At 43.7% G+C, this 22364-nt stretch overlaps 1 protein-coding gene across 1 annotated transcript in view; it reads left to right on the plus strand.

Moving 5' to 3' along the window:
• The window catches only part of SYN2 (synapsin II), a 154975-nt gene that overhangs the window by 88051 nt on the left and 44560 nt on the right, over nt 1-22364 (plus strand). The window contains exons 2-4 of the mRNA XM_040246702.1: nt 17976-18033; nt 19282-19373; nt 21664-21820. Of these exons, the coding sequence (XP_040102636.1) occupies nt 17976-18033; nt 19282-19373; nt 21664-21820 (307 nt within the window). The remainder of the gene's footprint in view (nt 1-17975; nt 18034-19281; nt 19374-21663; nt 21821-22364) is intronic.

Here is a 22364-nt window from a genome sequence, read left to right on the forward strand (position 1 = left end):
GGTTTGATGACCTAGTTTTATGTTTCCTATACATAAATAATAGAGAGACAGACTTTTAAGTCTTTAAGTCATTCAAGTGAACATAGACACATATCAGAACTGTTGACATGAGGAGAGAAACTACTTTTGGCCTCAGGATTTCCTCTTTATTTTGGAAAAAAATCCCCAAAGTATAATACAAAATCAAGAACCTTGGAAATAACATTTAAGTAGATATCTCTCTTCCAGAGTATGTGTCTTAAGGTTTCTGTTTCATCATTCCCAAGATTCCAAATTGTTAGCTTCACAGGTCTTCAGAGGGCCCTCTCCTGGTTATTGGCAAACCAGGGAGCAAGGAACTGGCTCCATCCTACCTTTCAACCTTACCTCACAGCCCTTCTGCCGTATGTATATCCTGATTATACCATCACAGCGCCACCACTTAGCAGAGCTTTGCGAATTACACTTTCATGCTGCAATACTTTTGTTTAAGTTACTTTTCTTTTTGAAGTGTCCTTCCCACGTCACATATTGAAATTCTACCAACTCCCAGACTGTCAGAGCCTAAAAATGCCTTTAGAAACTGTGTGCTTAAAGGAGGGGCAAGAGGAGGGAAGGGGATCAAGAGGTACCAGCTAGTAGGTATAAAATAAATAAGATATAAAACTATAATATTATAACTTTAAATAGAATATAATCTATAAAAATATTGAATCACTGTGTTGTACATCCAAAACTAATATAACATTGTAAATCAACTATACTTCAATTTAAAAAAAGAAATAAACCATGAAGTTAAGTTCAGTTCAGTTCAGTCGCTCAGTCGTGTCTGACTCTTTGCAGCCCCATGAATCGCAGCATGCCAGGCTTCCCTGTCCATCACCAACTCCTGGAGTTCACCCAAACGCATGTGCATCGAGTCGGTGATGCCAACCGGCGATCTCATCCTGTGTCGTCCCCTTCTCCTCCTGCCTCCAATCCCTCCCAGCATCAGGGTCTTTTCCAATGAGTCAACTCTTTACATGAGGTGGCCAAAGTACTGGAGTTTCAGCCTCAGCACCAGTCCTTCCAACACCCAGGACTGTTCTCCTTTAGGACGGACTGGTTGGATCTCCTTGCTGTCCAAGGGACCCGCAAGAGTCTTCTCCAGCACCACAGTTCAAAAGCATCAATTCTTTAGCGCTCAGCTTTCTTCACAGTCCCACTCTCACATCCATACATCACCACTGGAAAAACCATAGCCTTGACTAGACAGACCTTTGTTGGCAAAGTAATATCTCTGCTTTTGAATATGCTATCTAGCTTGGTCATAACTTTCCTTCCAAGGAGTCAGCATCTTTTAATTTCATGGCTGCAATCACCATCTGCAGTGATTTTGGAGCCCAAACAAATAAAGTCTGACAGTTTCCACTGTTTCCCCATCAATTACATATGAAGAAGATACAATTCAGATGAATTCCTAAGCTACACAAAATTTCTGTTATTCTCCCTGTAATAAAAATTTATCACTTCTTTCTCTGTACTGTAACACAAACAAAATCACATATGTGGAATGTCTGGAACTTTATTTGTCCTAATTTAGCAATTGAAATTTAAGTATTATAATTCTAAAAGAGCACAAGAAATTTTAATTTTTAGTTGTGGTAAAGTACATGTAACGTAAAAATTACCATCTTAACCATTTTTAATGTACAGCTTAGTACTATTAAGCATATTCATGTTATGCAACCGACTTCCAGAACTCTTTCATCTTGCAAAACAAAATCTTTATATCTATCAATCATCAAGTCCCCACCGAGCATAAGAAATTATAAAGAGATGTTTCATCCTGTAAGATGTGATAAAAGAAATAAAAGAGCTTTAACATATGTATGTCTTAACTAAAAAGCAAAACTGAAAGTTCAGTTTCAAGAGTTGTAGATTTTTCTCTTGAATGCCACTATGGGAAAAAAGAAGAGGATTTAATACTTATAATGGTTGATTACTAGTGAGAAGGTTACCAACCTGTACCTAAAGATGTTAGTTGTCTCTACTATCCTGTATTCATTTTCCATTTTTTAGGCTATATTTTTATTACAAAAATTATACTTCCCAAGAAGCCATTTAAAAATAGTAATAGAAATTGTTACTCTTAATTGCCTTTATTACAAATATTTAGTTTGAAACTAAAGTATAAAAGCATGCATGAAAATCTAAATCCTCTTTAAAACATTAAAAAATATAAATTCTTTTTTTATGGTTTTTAAAATAATTCCGTGTTTTAGAAGTAGTGTGAAACAATGATTAAGATCTGCTCTGAAGTCAGTTTGCCTGATCTCAAATCCTGAATCCAACCATTAAGTAGTTATATGTCCTTGAACAAGTTAATTATTCTCTGTGCCTTGGTTATCTTATCTCTAAGATTAGGAGATAATGCTAACCGTCTTATATAACTGATATGAGGATTAATTGAATAAGGTGAGTAAAGTCACTAGTCAGTAATTAGTGCTCCAGTTCAGTTCAGTCACTCAGTCTTGTCAGACTCTTTGCGACCCCATGAACTGTGCAGCACACTAGGCTTCCCTGTCCATCACCAATTCCCGGAGCTTGCTTGAACTCATATCCATCGAGTTGGTAATGCCATCCAACCATCTCATCATCTGTTGTCCCCTTCTCCTCCTGCCTTCAATCTTTCCCAGCATCAAGGTCTTTTCCAATGAGTCAGTTCTTCGCATCAGGTGGACAAAGTATTTGAGCTTGTTGCTGCTGCTGCTTCTAAGATGCTTCACTTGTGTCCGACTCTGTGTGACCCCATAGACGGCAGCACACCAGGCTCCGCCGTCCCTGGGATTCTCCAGGCAAGAACATTGGTATCAAGTTTACTATAGTTGATATAATTCTGATACTTGGACTTTGGGATAAATAATCTCCTGTACTTCTGTTAACACTGTTTTAATTCTTTGTGGCAGAGCTGGGTAAAGTCTGGGTCTCTAGTCTTTCATTCTCCTACCCTTCACCCACTGCTTTGCATACTGCTGGAAAAATAGTAGGTACCCACGCTGATAAATCGTTGTTTAATGAATAAATGATGAAAATATTTTTAAAGGTTTATAAGATATATTTCATTCTAAAAAATGGATGGTAGACTCTATTTCAAAGGAATGTATGGAGACACTAAGGATACAATTATTGGTTTTTAAAACTATCCTTTGGGCTTGTTGAACGTGAGGCCTGTGCATCTTCAGTGACTCATTAGAGGTGGTTGAGAGGATGGACAAATTCACTGCAGAGGAGAGAGCCTGAACAGTACCTCTGTATTAATACTTCGATACTAAGGCATGAGCTTCTGTCCAAATCCACCCTGAGCTAAACTTGGTATAACAAAAAGAACTCTGTTGAGAAGAAATCAGAGTTCCCACAGGGTTCCCACTCATGACCTTGGCCCACCTTTCCCCTTAAGCCTCAGTTTCTTCACCTATAAAAATGAGAATGTAGCATCTAAGGTCTGTTTCTCCATTCAAAACACATTTGGTTCCATGTTACTAAACTCTGGTGCACCTGGGAGCCCATGGCATGTGTCTTCCAGAACAGTGACAGTTCTCCCAGCCTGCCAAAATTCAGTCGTCAGTGCCCATTCTGGTGAATAATATCTCCTCCTGAATTGGTGCCAGTTGGAAAATTGTAGAATGGAATGTGCCACCTGGGTTTGAATTTGGAAATCCAAAGTGTTGTTGCCTTGAGGTACAAGGATGTTTCTGCCCAGCCACAGTGGTGAGTAGGCTGATAATACCAGTCGTGGCAGTTTGCACTTGGACTGAGAAAAGAGGGTCAAGTCTCCTTTGCTAGTGAGAGCAGAATGAAGAGAAAGCTTGTTCTTATCTCCTTCAGTCTGCTGTATGAGCTGTGCACCAGTGATGTAGCATCACAAACAGAATGAATGCATCAGCAAAGTGATGAAAATTAGAAGCTTATTGTGCTTCTGTGATGCTTGGAGTGAAAGTGAAAGTGATAGTCGCTCAGTCGTGTCCAACTCTTTGCAACCCCATGGACTGTAGCTGACCAGGTTCCTCTGTCCGTGGGATTTCCCAGGCAAGAATACTGGAGTGGTTGCCATTTCCTTCTTCAGTGGATCTTCCCAACCCAGGGATCGAACCTGCATTGCCTGTGTGTCCTCCATTGGCAGGTAGATTCTTTACCATCTGAGCCACCAGGGAAGCCCTCTATAATGCTTATCTGTTTATATTCTTTATTGTACTTGATCTCACAAGCACTTGGAATGGAAATCACGTCCTCAAATTCTATAATATCGTATAAATGACCATATTTCTGTCTATATTTATAAATGCCTGAGCAGCATTCAGTGAATTCATTTTGTTGAAATGCTTTTCATTTCAAAGGACTCACACAGGCACATTGTTTAACCCAGGGATTTAAAAAAAAAAAAAAAAGGGAAGAAAAGGATGTAAAATGTGTGAATGGGTGCTGTGCTAGTTACTTAACATATTCATTAGTTCTTTCAACAAATATTCTTGGGCACCTAACATGTACCAGGCATTGTAATAGAGCTGGACATACGATTGACACTGCAGTTACCACACTAGCAAGATCTCTGCTCTCAGAAAAGCTACATTTTGGTTGGAGAGATGAGTAATAAATAGTCAAGCTGATTTTAAAATAACATCTCTGATGAGGAACTAAAGAGCCTCTTGATGAAGGTGAAAGAGGAAAGTGAAAAAGCTGACTTAAAACTCAACATTCAAAAACTAAGATCATGGCATCCAGTCCCATTACTTCATGGCAAATATGTAGGGGAAAAAATGTAAACAGTGACAGACTTTATTTTCTTGGGCTCCAAAATCACTGCAGATGGTAACTGCAGCCATGAAATTAAAAGATGCTTGCTCCTTGGAAGGAAAGCTATGACAAACCTAGACAGCATATTAAAAAGCAGAGACATCACTTTGTTGACAAAGGTCTGTCTAGTCAAAGCTATGGTTTTTCCAGTAGTCATGTATAGATGTGAGAGTTGGACCATAAGGAAGTCTGAGCCCCAGAGAATTTATGTTTTTGAACTATGGTGTTAGAGAAGACTCTTGAGAGTCACTTGGACTAGAAGGAGATCAAACCAGTCAATCCTAAAGGAAATCAGTCCTGAATATTCATTGGAAGGACTGATGCTGAAGCTGAATCTCCAATACTTTGGCCACCTGATGCAAAGAACTGACTCATTGGAAAAGATTGAAGACAGAAGGAGAAGAGGGTGGCAGAGGATGAGATGGTTGGATGGCATCACTGACTCAATGGACATGAATTTGAGCAAACTCCAGGAGATAGTGAAGGACAGGGAAGCCTGGCGTGCTGCAGTCCGTGGGGGTCTCAAAGAGTCAGATATGACTTAGCAACTGAAAAACAACTACAAAACAAGCTTTAGGATACATGGTATAATAATTCATAAAATTTTTACCAGAAAAGAAAATGGAAGCCTCTCCATTCAGTTTTCTTAAGTCAAGGATAACCTTGACAATAATTTGCCCCAGAGCAGTGCACTTAAAAATCTAGATACATTCACTCTTTGTAATATATTAACTAATTGCATCCAGTTAGGTATTAAAAAGCACAATATATGATAAAGTAATATTTATTCCTGGACCCAAAGTAGAAAGTCTATGATTGCTTCACAGATGAACACTCCCAAACATTTATGGTAGCGATAATACAAGTTCCACAAAAATTCTTATTTCCCAACTCCCTCCATGAAGCCAGAATTATTACTCTGCCACCAAAGACACCACAAAAAATAGAAAACCACAACCCCAAATCCTCAGTAAACATAGTTGCAACAATTCTTAACAGCTTTTTAGCAAATTGGATTTCATGATACATAAAAAGGATCGTGTGTCATGACCCAATGCAGTTTCTCCCAGAACTCAAGTTTCATGTAACATTTGAATATCAATCAGTACAGCAAATGTAAAAAGAAAAGCACGGCCTTTGAGATTACCTCCTTCTTCTCTTTCCGCTTTTTCTCCTCCTCTTCCTTCCTCTTCCCATTCTTCTCTGTCTTCTTTGGCGGGAACTCCTAGGAGATTTCAAGTTTTACAATACAGTATTGCTTACTCTTATGCTGTTCATCACCTCTCCAAAACTCATTCACCTTGCATAATTGGAACTCTGAACTCTTTGCTCGACGTCTCTTCATTCCCCCCATACCCCCAGCCCCTGACAACCACCATTCTATCCTCTGCTTCTCAGTTTGACTATTTTAGATTCCACATGTGAGTTCATGCAGTGCTCATCTTTCTGTGTCTGCCTTATTTCACTCAGCATAATGTCCTCCAGGTTCATCCACGTTGCTGCACATGGCAGTATTTCTCTTTTTTTAAAAAATGGCTGGATCATCATATGTGTATATCACATTTTCTTTATCCGTTTGTTTGTTAGTGGGCATTTAGTTTGCTTCCATATACTGGATACTCTGAGAGAAGGGTGATCTCTAAATGGACCAACACACAGAAGCGGTAGTTTGACAGGAGGTGGTTGGGAAACAGTGTGAATGGCAGATTGACCTACTGGTAGCATTCGGTGTGTGAATGACGGCGGGACAGGGCACCTACATATGTTTGTGCAGGGTGTTGACTGACAAGGGCATCTGACTAAGGAGATAGGAGGGGTGAAATGCAACCCCACATTCCACCTGCCAAGCTGCATACCCTGAAGCAGGAGTGTCCAACTGGAGGAAGGAATGCCTTTTTCTAATTCACGCAGAGTCTTGGGGCCCTCTTGCAGGAGGGAAACACCGAGAGATTAGTTTGGCATAGAAGAATGGGGCCAGATCACGGAGGACCTGTCTGTGTATCTAGGAATGGATGGCTCTGATGGCAGTGGTGATCGTGGGTATGATTTTTGACCCGACACTGGAGTTAAACCTGGGTATTTGTCAAGGCTAGGATCCTGGTTTTTCTGGTATAAAAACAATCACAGCTTTCAAAATTATATTTGCTTGAAGTTTTCTCCAGAGCCTACATTAATACCGACCTACTTTAATATCAAATCAGCCTGATTTAATTGTATAAGCTAGTCAGGACTGTCCTATGACTCCAAAGCATTCTGTTCTGTAGCTCCACTGTAATTACAGACAAATGCGTCTAATCTTCCCATCACGTGTTGTCCTGAGTTACAGGATTCTATTCCCCCCCCACCCCCCACCGCCCGCAACCAGTGTTTGATAATCTTGTTATCTCGTGATACTGCATCATTTAATTATCCCCCAAAATAGAGATCTTCAGAAAATCTGCTCAGAGAAAGTGATTTTCTGTTCCCAACTGGTCACAGCTGGTGTGTTTACTCAGGAATTAGTCATTTTCAGAACTTGGCTTTTTTTCCTGAAAGGATCTCATCTGCCATCTAAATTGGTTAAAGCGTTCCTGCACATCTCTGGAGGGAATTTTATAAACTCCAGAGAAGAACTCAATAGGTGTCCTCAGAGATCTACAAGCCCAGGACTCTTGTCAGACTGAGCATGGTTACTCTCTCTCTACTATTAACCTCCAGATGCCTAGCTGTATTCATTTCAATAACTCCATAACCGTCTCCTGAGCATCTACAGTGTGCTCAAGAGTCAGACAGGCATTGAGGCCACAAAAATGAGTGGAGCACAGTTCCCATGGATGTCCAGTGGTTAAGATTCCATGTTTCCACTCCAGGGGGCACGAGTTTGATCCCTGGTCAGAGCACTCAGATCCTGCGTACTGTGCTGCACAGCCAATATATATTAATCTTGGGCTTCCCAGGTGGCACTAGTGGTAAAGAACCCACCTGCCAGAGCAGGAGATCTAAGAGTTGTGGGTTCAATCCTTGGGTTGGGAAGATCCCCTGGAGGGGGGCATGGCAACCCATGCCAGTATTTTTGCCTGAAGAATCCCATGGACAGAGGAGCCTGGCGGCTCACAGTCCATAGGGTTGCAAAGAGTTGAATATGACTGAAGCTACTTAGCATACACAATTCCCATGTAAACGAATATATAGTTTCTAAACTTGATCATCCCAAGTGCTGAAATTTAATTTTATTAGCTCTGCCTCCTACTAACTGCTGCTTTTAAGCAAGTCACTTCATTTACCTGATCTTCATTTTCCTACAAAACCAATAACATTGAAATGAGTTCCTATAAGGCATAAAATATTGGGAGATTACTTTGGTTGTCTGGGATAAATGATGCGTATAGTATGTCATCTCTCAAGATCTCTTTCCCTCCTTTAGACCCTTCTCTCCCCTTTGGACCTTTACGTTTATAGACTGAAGAAGACTCATTCTATCAGCCCTTCCTAAAGCCAGAGACTTTTCATTTTGTTTTCTTTTTCTCTGGGCCATTTCTGCTTCCCTCTTGTCATTTGTGTTTAGACAAGTGGACCTGATATGCCGTATCTCGAATGTGAAAGTACTGTGACTTGTACAAGATGAAGTCAATGTGAAAGAAACCCTTTATGCTGAGTTTCCAGTAAACTTTCTAATGATGATCAACATTTTTTTACCTTTCAACCTCTCAGTCTTTCTGTGTTTTTCTCTTACATCTCATAGGACCAGTGTCTTAAGGAAACAGTTTTCTGTTATTTCTTTTTTTGAATTGTAGTTGAACACTCATGATCCCCTGATAAAATAATTTTCCACTGAATATGTTTTCTTACACTTAGTCACATTAAAACTCCTCTGCCACTTTACTGCCCACGTCCACCTCTTTCTTCACTTTATCCCTAATCGACTTGGCATTTTAATCCCTGGAAGAGCTGAATGCCATCGCAAACTTGGCATTGCATTCTTTCCCAGATCATTTATGTGACTGTTGATGGAGACACCATGCAGCTTTGCTTTCCATCTAGGAAGTTGCAGAGATTTTGATTTGACTACTTAATCACTGAGTTAATAATAATACCAAGGACCAGCTGCAGAACATTGCCTTTATCCAGAAAACTATTTGCTTTTTCCTATTTGTTTCTTATTCCTAAACCACTTATCCATAACAGGCATTTTTCCATGTACTAAAAGAGTTTTATGACTTATGAATTAGATTACAAATCCAAATTGGCTTTAAGGACCCCTTTCCCTGGGTCGGGAAGATCCCCTGGAGAAGGAAATGGCAACCCACTCCAGTATTCTTGCCTGGAGAATGCCATGGACAGAGGAGCCTTGTGGGCTACAGTCTACGGGGTCGCAAAGAGTCGGACAAACTGAGCGACTTCACTTTCACTTTTACTTTACCAACTAAGTGACTTCCCTGGTGGCTTAGATGGTAGAGCATCTGCCTACAATGTGGGAGACCCAGGTTCAATCCCTGGGTCCAGAAGATCTCCTGGAGAAGGAAATGGCAACCCACTCCAGTATTCTTGCCTGCAAAATCCCATGGACAGAGGAACTTGGTAGGCTACAGTCCATGGGGTCGCAAAGAGTCGGACACGACTGAGCGACTTCACTTTCTTTTCTTTCTTTACCACCTATTTTACTTCTCATTTATGTCTTTGTTCCAGAACATCTGTATGAGGTGTCTGTCTTGTACCACCTTCTGTCACATAATTAAATCCTATTTCTTAACATCAGTGTCGTTTGCCAGCTGGCTTCTAAGTTCCTAGGCCTAATCAGTCAGATGCTCCATTGAGTTGCCTGAGTGTTGTGCAGTAGCTGTTGGTCTGCCATGTACCAGGAAGACAGCAAATCTTGACATCTCATTACTGCAGCTGCTTCCCAAATGATCTGGAGCCCTGGTTGGCTCCCTCCCATCTCTTCTGCATCCCAAACAATGTGGCCTCTCAGATCGTAGGCACATCTGATCATGTCACCTCTGCTTAAAAGCTTTGGCAGTATCTTGGGAGACAGTTGGGAAAACTTGAATATAGACTCAGAAAAGACACTTAATATTCAAGTTTTCCCAACTGTCTCCCAAGACACTGCCAAAGATTGTAAGCAGAGAGGTGACACAATCGGATGTGTGTAAGATCTGAGAAGCCACGTTGTCTCAGAGACCCCGGTTCGATTCCTGGGTCGGGAAGATCCCCTGGAGAAAGGATAGGCTACCCACTCAAGTATTCTTGGGCTTCTCTGATGGCTCAGACCATAAAGAATCTGCCTGCAATGAAGGAGACCAGAGTTCCTGGATTGGAAAGATCCCCTGGAGAAGGAAATGGCGATACACTCCCGTATTCTTGCCTAGAGAATCCCCATGGACAGAGGTGGGCTACAGTCCATGGGGTCTCAAAGAGACAGATACAACTGAGCGATGAAGCACAGAGATGCTTTACATTATTATTAATTATTAAATAATGATTGTTATTTAAAAAGTTGTTACCCTAAGATAGGCAAATCTCCTTAAAAAAAGAAAAGTAAATTAGGTGTGACCGGAGACCATGGGGTTGGGAAGGGGTGAGGGATGGACAGTTACTGCTTAATGGCAGCAGAGTTTCTATTTTGGATGATGAAAACATTTTGGAAATAGTAATTTTGGTTGCACAACACTGAATACCCTCAATGCCACTAATTGTACACTTGAAAATGGTTAAGATGGCAAATTTTGTTATATATATATTTTGCCACAGGGGGAAAAAAAAGGTTTTTAAGCCATTACCAGTTAGAGATATTACTTAAAACTTTGCAGGAAAAATAACATGATATTTGGGATTTGTCTTAAAACACTTAAACAGAGAGTTCCCTGGTGGTCCAGTGGTCAGGACTCCAGACTTCCACTGCTGAGAGTGTGGGTTCAATCTCTGGTTTGGGAACTAAGATACCCCCTGCTACACTGCACAGACGAAACGTTAAGAACAAACAAAGGGCACGCAAACAGTCCCAACAGCAGGGAAGGCGACAAATGAAAACCATTGGCCGAATGTTAGTTACTGAGGATAGAATTTTCCATAGTAAAAATTTTTTTAAAAGATCTTTTGAAGGCTAGCTCTTACATCCTAACTTCTCAGCCTGAAGTCTAAAGTCCTTTGATGGCCTTCCCTTTTTCAAGGAGCCTCAACTCTTGCTGCTCAGCCTGCCTGCCCTGCCCCCAAGGCAGCTAGGCACTGCAGAGCTCTGTGCGCAGGCAACCAGTGTGCTCTCTCCTTGTGTGGCAAATTCCTGCTCATTCTTTAAGGCTCAGCTGCATCCTGGAGCCTTCCCAGGCTCCTCCAGGCAAAGAGAACTCCCTCCTTCGGGTTCCCACAGCGCCTTGTCTGCACCCCTGTGACCACTTGCTTATACCACGTATTATCATCTTTTATTCATGCTTCTGTTCTCTGCTAACCTGCAAGCTTCATGAAAATAGAGAAAACTTACTTTTCACTGTACATCTTCCTGAGCTATGTGAAGCTTTCATTGCTGTTGTTTTATTTGTGTGCATTAACTATTTTTAAAGGAAAAGATTGAAAGGTGGGGATGTGAATATTGGTTATAAATCTTAAAAGTTGAAAGGGTCCTTAGCGATTACCCATAGGAATATTGGTCTCTTTCTAGACTGTGCTTTCTCTACTTGGCAACTACTGATGCATTTTCACATTTCCAGTACCTACCACTGGGTGTTCAGTACATTGTTGCTGAATTTACTCACAGATCACATCCTTTCTTTCTACAGATGGCAGAAAGCCAGCTCTCTAGCTTGGGGTATGTGGACACACACTTTTTAGAAGAAATGGTGAATTTTCAGACATGATTTGTCAGGGCAGCAAATAAGCACTGGCTGTCACTGGGCCAGTGGAGTTGGCTCAGTGGGTGGCTGCGCTGGGAGCCAGGCATGTCTGCAGTACACTTGCTGCCAGGGGGTGGCGGCAGGCACTCACAGACTCTCCAAGACGGGCAGGCCTGATTCACCCTTTGAGTGTAGGGTGGGAGATGGCCTCCTCTACTATTCCTAGTTTATTTTCTAGCTTCTTGATGCTTTGAGATGCTTGGCCCAAAGAATAGGGCCCATGTTAGAGACAGGAAGAGCCAGAAACTAAGCGTCTTGTTGGAGGTAAATGTCTGGGTCAGTGCTAGGCACTACTGGGTACACCGTTTGTTTTAGTTGCTCATTCGTGTCCTGCTCTTTTGCGACCCCATGGACTATAGCGCACCAGGCTCCTCTGTCCAGGGATTCTCCAGGCAAGAATACTGGAGTGGGTTGCCATTTCCTTCTCCAGGGGATCTTCCTGACCCAGAGATCGAACCCATGTCCCCTGCAATGACAGGCAGATTCTTTACCACTGAGCCAGCTGGGAAGCCCCTAGGTACTTCGTTAGTGCTCTCATCTTCTAGCTTGAAGTTTTGATCCCTGTAAGAACTTTAGGCGCCCTGGGGGGATTTACACTCCAGACTGTTTTTAGGTCCTTTAGTTCCAATGTGGATGGAAACTGAAAACGGATTTTCATGTGGGGAAGAAGAGGGAAGAAAGAACACGACACCCTGGGACGTACACATGCGAGAAGAAAGGAGAAGACAGCTGGACCCGTAGAGACACAGTCCCCTCAGTCCTGAGGTGGCCCATTCTGGCTTTCTACAGCTCTCCAGCCACCACCATCACTCCTAACATCTCAGGTGAAGGAACAAGCCCTGACTGTGAATAAGGAGGAGTTGGAAGGCGTTGGAAATCTATAGATAGGACGATTCTATTTGTACAGGTCTTAACTCAGAGTACATAATACGACAAAAGAACATCATCAATATTTAAAATCCAAGATGATGAAAAATCCAGGTTTCTATTCATATTCCTTGCTTTGAAGTATTGCTCTATAATCTAATGGTCTGAGGCTGGAGTTGGGGAGTGGTGACACAGGTTATTAGATAACTGAGTTTGAAAGGTAATATCAGATGATGAGGCCATGAGCCAAATATCATGAGTAGGTGATAAATGAGACAAAAGTTCAGAAGAGAAAGAATCCTGTTGGCTGTGGTGAGACAGCAATAATACCTGGTATGTGACTGTTGCATTTTGCCAATAGTCAATCCTTAAAGAAATTCAACCCTGAATGTTCACTGGAAGTACTGATGCTGAAGCTGAAGCTCCAATACTTCGGCCAACTGATGTGAAGAGCTGACTCACTGGAAAAGACCCTGATGTTGGGAAAGATTGAGGGCAGGAGGAAAAGAGGGCGACAAAGGATGAGATGGTTGGATGGCATCACCGACTCAATGGACATGAGTCTGAGCAAACTCCAGGAGATGGTGAAGGACAGGGAGGGCTGGCTTGCTGCAGTCCATGAGGTCTCAAAGAGTCGGACATGACAGAGTGACTGAACAACAACAACTTTATATTACCATAATATTTCAGAGTTTCCAAAACACTTTCATGTCATTTATTTTCATCTGGCTTCATTAACTCTTCACAACAGCAGGTATTATTAAATGAGGTAAAATACATAGAATATTTGGGGCTTCTTAGAATAGTGGTTAGTACATAGTGAATGTTTACTATTATTATGAAAATCATTATTAGCCCTATTTTATACTTGACAAATCTGAGGCTCAAAGAGGCTGTTACTTGCTCAAAGTCACACAGCTGAGAAGTGGTAGAACTAGGCCTGAGCTCAGCTCCTGTTTCTAGACCTTTCTCTATTTTCCCATGCGCAAAGAGAGAGTATTTAAGCTGGCCTTGCCAAAGTTGGGCCAAGTTTTGAGGTGGCCTTAGCGGAATCATCTCTGATGAGGTCTCCTCAGCCTCATGAGCCCTAGCTGGCCAGTGAATGGGAATTCCTGAGAGTGTTCTGTGCCTTGAGTAAGAAGAGTTAAATCTCCTCATTTTAGCAGTGAGGGGAGATGGTTCATTGCCTCATCCCTCAAGGAAGCTGCAGGCCATTAAACTCACATAGATCCTCAGCTGGTAGGCTTGTTAAGAAAATGTGACAATAGGGGGAAATTGACAACCCAGGCACTATAGATATTTTTAGTCTGTGCTTCAAGGATGTACATCTTGGTTTCTGTTTAGATTGAGCATGAGGGAGTGAACTAGATTGATTTGGCAAGACTGGCAGTCCGAAAGCCCTTACTGAGACCCTTCTCTGTGCCCAACTTAAGCAAGGGACTGAGGGGAGTAATTAAGGGAGGCGAAGTGACTTTCCCAGATGCTCAGCTGCTGTGGAGCATGGTGTGGTCCTTTTCTTGGGTGGGAGGCAGTGTGCTGACGGCAGGAACCAGTCTGTCTCTTCCGCACCAGCACTTCTGCAGCACATTACCCTCCTAATGCACAATGGCTGCAGCTACCCATAATGCATCATGCACTTCAAGTTTGCTAAGAGAGTAGATATGAAGTGTTCTCAGGGCACACTCACAGACACATACACACACACACACTCACGCACATACACACACACACACGGTGATAATGTGAGCTGATGGGTGTGGCAGTTAACCCGATTGTGGTTATCCCATTTCACAAAGCAGACATATATCAAGTCATCACGGTGGACACTGAAAATATTACAATTTTATTTGTCACTTATTCCTTAGTAAAGCTGGAAAAAATAATCTTATGAGTATAGTTTTAATTGTCAGCCATTGTAGCTCTGTTTGTAATAGCAAAAACAGTCCAAACACTGGAAATGGAATTTCATGCAACTATTAGAAAGAAAGAAGTCTTATCAATTTTATGTGCTGAAAGCATATCACTAAGATATGTTGTTGTTTTTTTAATTGAAGTAGAACTGACTTGCAATATTAGTTTCATGCATACAACATATTAATTCAGTATTTTTTTGATTATACTCTGTACAAAGTTATTATAAGGTAGTAAATGAAAAGATATCCCACATTCATGGATTGGAAAAATTAATGTTTTAAAATATATATGCTACCCTAAGGACTGATATATTTTTAAGTGCAATAAAAAAATTATGGGCAAGAAAGAAAGAAGAATGTATATAGCATGATGCCATGTGTATGTTCGAAGCATACATGAAAGCAAATATATGCATACATTTTCCCCACACTGGAAGGATATACTTGCAACAGGTAATGAGGGGTATGTGTGATAAGAGGAACAGGAGGGGAAAAAATGTGGTTTTCGCCTTATACTTTTAAGTTCTTTTGAAAATAGAGTTTTTGGTTTAGCCATCTGACGTACTTTTTTTTTTTTTCTCATTTAAGCCACTTGCCAGAAGTCACAGAACCAAAAAAGTGTACAGCTAGGATTCCTACCCAAACTGTAATTCTAGGCCCTGTGATCCAGAAGCCCTCTGGATCCTAGCACACTGTTTCCTAACAGTGCTCTCTTAGGATCAGGAAGTAATTTTGTCACTTGTTTGTAAATTACAAAAAATTTTCCATGAAGACACCTGGGAGCATGTGCTCATCCTCAAGAACGCTCCGCTGCCTGACGCCTTGGCTCCTGTTCTATAGGGCGTGGCACAGCCAAGAGAGGTCTGTGACCTGGAGCCAGGAAGCACGAGCCCAGATTCCCAACAGGGCAAGTCACCTTCAGGAAGAGACATTAGGGTGATCGGAGAGGTGGGGGTGGGGAGAAGGCATGAAAACAGGGTCATTAGCCAGCTTGGTCAATGGGCAGGTGCAGGAAGTGGCAGATAAACACAGCCAGAATCTATAATTGTGCTTCAGTATCAGTGTTCAGAACCCACAAAATAAATGAGTGAATTAAACTTGGCAGCGTCTACCTAGATATAAACTACTAGTGTTAGCCTTAACTCCTGTGAACTTCTCTGTGATTTTGAACATATTATTTAGCTGCTCTGGCTTTCTTTCCCCATTAGTCAAATAGACAGCACCGTCTATCCTGGCCACTTCACAGAGTTGTAAGGAACAAATAGGGCAAGAGATGTGCTTTGAAAATGCAAAACATCATACCAAATGAGAGGTTATTGTCTATGCCTCTGGGACCTACCTCACAGAAGGAGACCTCTTTTCTCATTAAACTTTTTTTTTTAAACTGGATCTCAGATCTTGTGACGGATTTTTTTCAAGTTGTTTCCATTAAAAAGTACTGATTTTTAAAAACTAATAACTTAAAACTGCCACACACAAAACAAATGGTCCACGAAACGTTTATTCTCCTTTCCTGCTGAAGGGTTTACGATGCATTGTTCTCATTAACCAGTCTTTTACTATTAAACTGAAATGACCAACTGAGACGAGCAGTTCTGAGATCATTCTTCCACCACTGGTTAAGACTGGGGTGGCAGGTATTTAGAGATAGGAAGCTGGGAGGAAGCATCAGGAAAGCATTGCTGGTAGCAAGGTAGACACAGCTCACCAACACAAGCGAGGAACCTCATGGGATCATTTTTTATTCCAGTTCCTTCTGTTTAGAGCCGTGGACAAAGACCTACAGAGTCCACAAGATCCCCAGAGCAGTGATAGAGCAGTGCGTAGAGTATTACTTAAACCCACAAATAAGATGGAACCATGAAAGGAACTGGATGTGCTACATGCCCTTTGCCTGAGGGGCTTGCTGAGCTATGAATGTTGAACAGGACTCTGGAAGCAAACTGATGAAGCACAGTGAGGAACTGGGGCAGAGGTAGGGAGATGAACTTCGGTGATCCAGTTCTAGGATGGCTGAGTGCCTCTGAGGAGCAATTTGAGGGTAGCCAGGGACTTGGACAGGACAAATGACAACTTCCTGGAACAGACTGTTCCAGGACCAGAGAGGAAAAGAAATAGCCTGGCCCCATCCTGGGCAGTTCACAGGAACTAGGGCGGGAAGTATTTGAAATGGAACTAGCGCTCACAACTTCAAGTGCTTTCTCAGTGGAAGAAGGAAAATGGGACAAGAAACTTGTGACGCAGCATACACGTCAAGTCAGTTTTCGTGATGCTGGGATTGAAGATGGCAAGAATGAACGAGCGGAGGGAGTGCTGTGCGAGGCCGACAGCTCTGGGCTCAGGCTAACGTGTGATTATTGCTTCTGTCACTCACTTGCTATGTGACCTTGAATATTCCAGTTTTTTCTCTGAGTCTTGGTTTCCTCATCTCAAAAATGAATGCCCTTCTTCCCATCTCATAAGTAGTTATGAGAGTTAAATGAGATGTTCTTGAAAGCAACTAACATATAATTCCTAGAATATGAGTCCTAGTAAATGTTAGTTTATCCCTTTGTTTTGGAGAAGGACTTTAGAAAACCTCCAGTGAGACATGCTGATTTGAAATTTCAAGCACTGGGAAAGCAAGGCCAACCTAGGTACGGTGTGGAAAGGCCCTTTTGACAGATGGAGAAGCAGCCTAAAAAGGCAGATAAGAAACTCTCATGAGAGGAAGGGTAGGTGAAGGGCAAAGTAGCACTGGCTCTAAGTACAAACACAAACTCGGTGCTCTTACCAGCAGCTGAACTGCGAGGTTCCTCTGGCTTGTGACAAAATGGGAAGATAATAAGTACGGTCTGTCTAGGCTTGACTCATTCCCTTGACTGTTCAGAAACACAGGAGAGGTTTTGTGTTCGATTATAGTTGTTTTCCTAAGCCTCTCCCCCCCCCAGCCCAACACTATTTTTCTGGTATAATTAACTCTGCTTCATTCATTGACTCTCCTTTCACCCTTGTTTCATTGGTTATATTTGCTTTTTACATTATCAGTTGCCTCAAATCCTTTCTGGAAGTATGGGTATGAAGGGGTAAAATAGTTTTAGTTTCTTCAGAAACTAAAATTCCAAGGGTGGAAACCAACTAGAAAACCAGAGTGAAACGCAGGATGGGGAAAGATAAGGAGACCACAGTGAGGCATAAACTGACTTGGTTTTTACCAGGAGTCTCATCAGGGAAATCCTACTCCTGGACTTCTCTTATAGCCAAAACATGACAGCAGCTATTTTCACAAAAGTGCACAGCCTGAGAGTGAAAGGCCTTTTGGTTTATTTTAGAGAGGAAAGGCCATGGTTTGCCTGGAGGCTCTCTCATGGTGATCCGATAGCAGACTAAGGTCTAACACTGACCCACGTCTCTTGACTCTCATTCTGGGATTCTGTGTGCCGTGGTCCTCCTCATCTTTGTGAGAGTGAATTTCTGATGACAAACACCTGTACAAAACTAATAGGTATGGTTTTTTTTTTTTTTTTTCCTTTTTTTCCAGGGCCAAGTGCTTTCGGGGCAAAAAAGTCCTTGGAGATTATGATATCAAAGTGGAACAGGTAACCACCCTGGAGCCCAGGATTGCATCTGCATCATCGTGGGGCCCTCTTGACACTCTGGAGTGAACCATCTGGTGCTGCCAAGTGAAAAGATCAGGGTCTATCGCTAGCTTCTAGGCTCTCTACCTCCTCCCTGTACCCTTTCCAGGATTTCTCCCTCTATGAGACCCGGTCTTGAAGGCTGCATCTTTCAACTCCCCTGACTTCTCTTCATGGCTCTGGGGTCTCTAGGGAGGCAAGCAGTGTAGCTCTTAGGGCCTCTGGGGGTGCAAGGTCCTTGGGCTGAGGAACACTGTAGAGGAATGTCTTCCGAGGACACGGCCACACCTCCACTGTGGTGGCAAGGTCTTGCTTGGTAGATACATGTCTGCCACTCAGGTGTGCAGCCTCCAGTGAGGCCTCCTCTGTGCCCAAGGCTGCACTTCAGAGAGAACTTAACTGGTTTTAATGCAGTGAAGTCTTGAAAGCCTCATTGTTTTTATCTTCCTGTACCCTTTGCTTCATGATAAATAGAGATTAGGTCCATTTGAGTCGGGGAGAGGGGATGTCCAGTTTACAAAGAGCATGTATTTTCTATGTAACGATAGAAGCTACTCATCATTCCTTACACAGTGTGCTGGGATTTACAGATTTACTCTTTCTATCCATTGCTTCATTCAGTTCTTAAAATAACTTGTTAGGCAAGGTTGATAAAAATTATTTCCATCTTATTGATGGGAGAAACTGTTCACCCAGAGAGAATAAGTAAAACATCTTATGCATCTCACTGGGCCAGAGCAGCACTGAAACCCGATTTCCTAAATGAAATTTTAGTGCTTTATGAGACTGAGAAAGGGCGTATTTGCCTCAGTTTGTATTCCTACTCTGCAGAGAGGCAGCACAAAAGATGCTGGGTGGGGAGTTGAAAGCCCTGAGTTTTACTCCTGTCTCGGCCAACAGTAAGCTTTGTTTGTCCAGAAAAGTCACTTAACTGCTCCTTTGGTAAATAAGGATAATTATTTCTGTCCCTCCTGCCTCATAGAATGGCTATGAGAGTAGATGGGATCAGTTTGGGGAAATGCTTTGGAAACTGTAAATACATGTTTGGTGGAAAAGATACTGCTGCTGCTGCTTTATGGGGGGCGCCTCTCAGAGTCAGGACTGTAGGGCTCACTCCTCTACTGCTAATTTTATTTAGTTATGTTCTATCATAGTAAGAAACACAGAAAGTGAAATCCGTGCTCTTAATCCCCTCCTGTTATTTTCCAGGCGGAATTTTCAGAGCTCAACCTGGTGGCCCACGCGGATGGTACCTACGCCGTGGATATGCAGGTGCTCCGGAATGGCACAAAGGTGGTCCGGTAAGGTCCTTTCTGTCTTCGGGGTCACTGCCACTGTCTCTGGCGTGCCGTGTGTAGTGTACAGACCTTGATGACATGTGCTGTGTGGTGGTGGTGGAAGGAGGCAGAGAAAGCTGGCTCTGGCCCTTAGAGATGTCTTAGTTCCATGGTAAAGGAAGCTCCGTGGACGCAGAGCTCACTTTGCAGTCACTGGATGATTCCCGTCAGAGGTGTTGGAGGACTCCAGCCCCACTTCAGCCAGTGCAGCTCTGGACTTTTATCTCTCAGTGTATTTCCCCTGGAAAACACGATTCCATTGCTTTAAAAGAAAGGGCCCGGGGGGAGTTTAAAAGCCTCTGCTCCGGCCCAGCCTCCCATGTTACCTGGATTTGCTTTCGTTCACTCAGCGAGCTGGCAGCGGAGCCCTGTGTACTATGTCAATTCTCTCAGCGCCCTTCCCAGTGCTCTGTACACCCCTAAGTCTTGATAGGAAGGCCTGGGTCAGAGGGACATTGTAAGTGGAAGAAAATTTGTAATTACAAAGCACTTACGCTGCAGGTGGGTGCTAGGTGACATGTAGACGTCATCAATTGTAATGAAACAATTCTGTGTGGGAGGTGATGAAGATTTCAGATGAGGGAGCGTGGTTTCCACATTGTTATTCTTTCCCAGGACTCAGCGTGGCCTCAGGGTTCCAGGCATTAGGGTCTTGGTCCAGGAAGAGTCCTCACTTCACCCTTTTCCCTTTTTCAACTTGCACTGCCCTGACCCCAAGGCCACCAGCATCCAACCAGACCTGGTCTGTGACAGGGAAGGCAGCACTCAGGCGTCTGGAGCCAAATGTCAAGGAGTGTGAGCTCATCCATCCTGGAGACTGAGGAAGACAGAAAAGAGCTGCCCACCCATGGTCGGGGAGCACTCAGGAAGCTCCTTCTAGAGACAATGGTGGGCTCCCCCAGCTGCAAGCGGAGTAGGTCATGGGGATCCGTGACACAGATGGGTGGCAACAAGAGGGCCCGAATCAGCATGCTGGAAGGGATCTGGCAAAATCAAGGCAGGCCTTTCCCATCACCAGTGTGGGGACCCGGCACTGACTGCAAGCCTGGAGCTCAGTTTCAGTAACCGGGATATAAGGTTTGATCTCAGGCATTTGACGGAGCCAGTTTCCCAGAACTTGGACGCAAGGAGGTCGGCCCACCTCTACTTTGAAAGACTGATCTCTGAGCCCAGGTAGGGCTGGAGCTGTAGGCGGGAATTGGGTGGGTCCCAGGGCAGAGAACCAGGTCCGTCACTGCACGTGTGTGAAATGGCCGAGGCCTGAAACCTTGAGGGGAGATGCTGCCACAGAACTGACTGTCTGGGAAGGTGAGGTTCCTCAGGCGTCAGGGCATGAAGTCGGGGCCCTGATCCTGTGGAGCTCTGCTGTCTGGAGGTGAAACACAAGGAGCCTTCCTGTGCCTGGGAACACACTGTACTCTCAGCTTCCTGTAGCCAGTTGCTCAACCTCAGCTCTGTGGAAACGTTTGTGCCCCTCCCTAAATCTGCTTTGGAGGAGTAACACTGGGGTGTCTGGCATCTGTTCTCAGCCAGCCTGGACCCTGGCTCACCTGGGGAGCTGCTGAGGGCACGGCATCTTTAAGGAGCAGCTTGAGGAGTCAGGGCAGAACACTGAGGTCAGGGATCTTTGGGGCAGGGCAGTGAAGCCAGCCAAGTGTGGTATCTTCAGAGTCTGCTGGGACCCCCTCGGGGTGCCAACTCCAGAGCCACAGGAGCTTCCACTCTCATCCACAGGGACACGGAAAATTCTTGTCAACTTAAGGTGTGGCGGTCTAAAAGGGTTTCTTGCCCCCTCCCCGAGGGCTTCTGCACCTTAGAAAAAGACAGTGCTTAACCCAAAGGAATTGTCCCATCGCCAAGTCACGTCCGACTCTTAGCGACCCCACGGGCCGCAGCAGGCCAGGGTCACCTGCCCTTCCCCATTTCCTGGAGCTTGCTCAAACGCATGTCCTTTGAGTCAGTGATGGCATCCAACCATGTCATCCTCTGTCACCCTCTCCTCCTCCCACCCTCAATCTTTCACAGCATCAGGGTCTTTTCTAGAGGAAAAGAATTTCAGAAATCTGTTCAAATCTCCTTTGAGAAGCGCCTACATAATACCGCATTGCCTAGTCCATAAGAAAACAGTCATGACAAAATGAGGGTCTTGGCTCAGGTAACCCCTTCCCTGTCTTGGGCTTTGGAGATGGGAGACAAGAGGATATGTGACCTGAGGTGCTGGTTGGTAGCAGACTTGCTTCTACACTCTTTCCAGGTCCTTCCGGCCAGACTTTGTGCTCATCCGGCAGCATGCGTTTGGCATGGCAGAGAATGAGGACTTCCGCCACCTGATCATTGGCATGCAGTACGCAGGCCTCCCCAGCATCAACTCCCTGGAGTCCATTTACAACTTCTGTGACAAGCCCTGGGTGGTGAGTGAGTCCCTCTCCCCTCAGGTAAAAGGGCAGCATCCTGATCTCTGTCTCCAGGCCCCTAGAAGGACCTCTGTTGGTCCGGACACCGTGAGGGGCCAGCTGAGAAGATGTGGGAGGAGCTTCAGCTGGGGCATGGGGTGGGGCAGGCTCTCACAGTAGGACTTTGTTGTCACGGGCTGGGCTGCCTCTGCTGCAGAAAGGACCTTTGGCCTCACAGCAGAGTCACACAAAGATTCTGTGAAGGAGCCCTCCCAGGTCTGCAACCATCAGATACAGCAATAAAAACACCTACTTCTTGCCTCCGAAAGATCTAACCATTGGAAAGGCCTGAGGCCAGTGGGGACCAAGGTGATGGTGCACCTCAGAGGGATGTCACTGTCAGAGTCCTACCAAGTGTCTCAGCAACCTTAAAACGAGATTCATCCACACACGTACCAAATCAGACACTTTCATGCTCTGGAAGTGCCCTCTGAGATAATCGGCTCTCATTCCTTCATGGCAGAGATGTGACCATTTTCAGAAGGAAAGTAAGGAGTATAAG

This window comes from Oryx dammah, unplaced genomic scaffold (assembly GCF_014754425.2).
Source record: "Oryx dammah isolate SB20612 unplaced genomic scaffold, SCBI_Odam_1.1 HiC_scaffold_9, whole genome shotgun sequence".
In the NCBI taxonomy this organism is placed as follows: Eukaryota; Metazoa; Chordata; class Mammalia; order Artiodactyla; family Bovidae; genus Oryx; species Oryx dammah.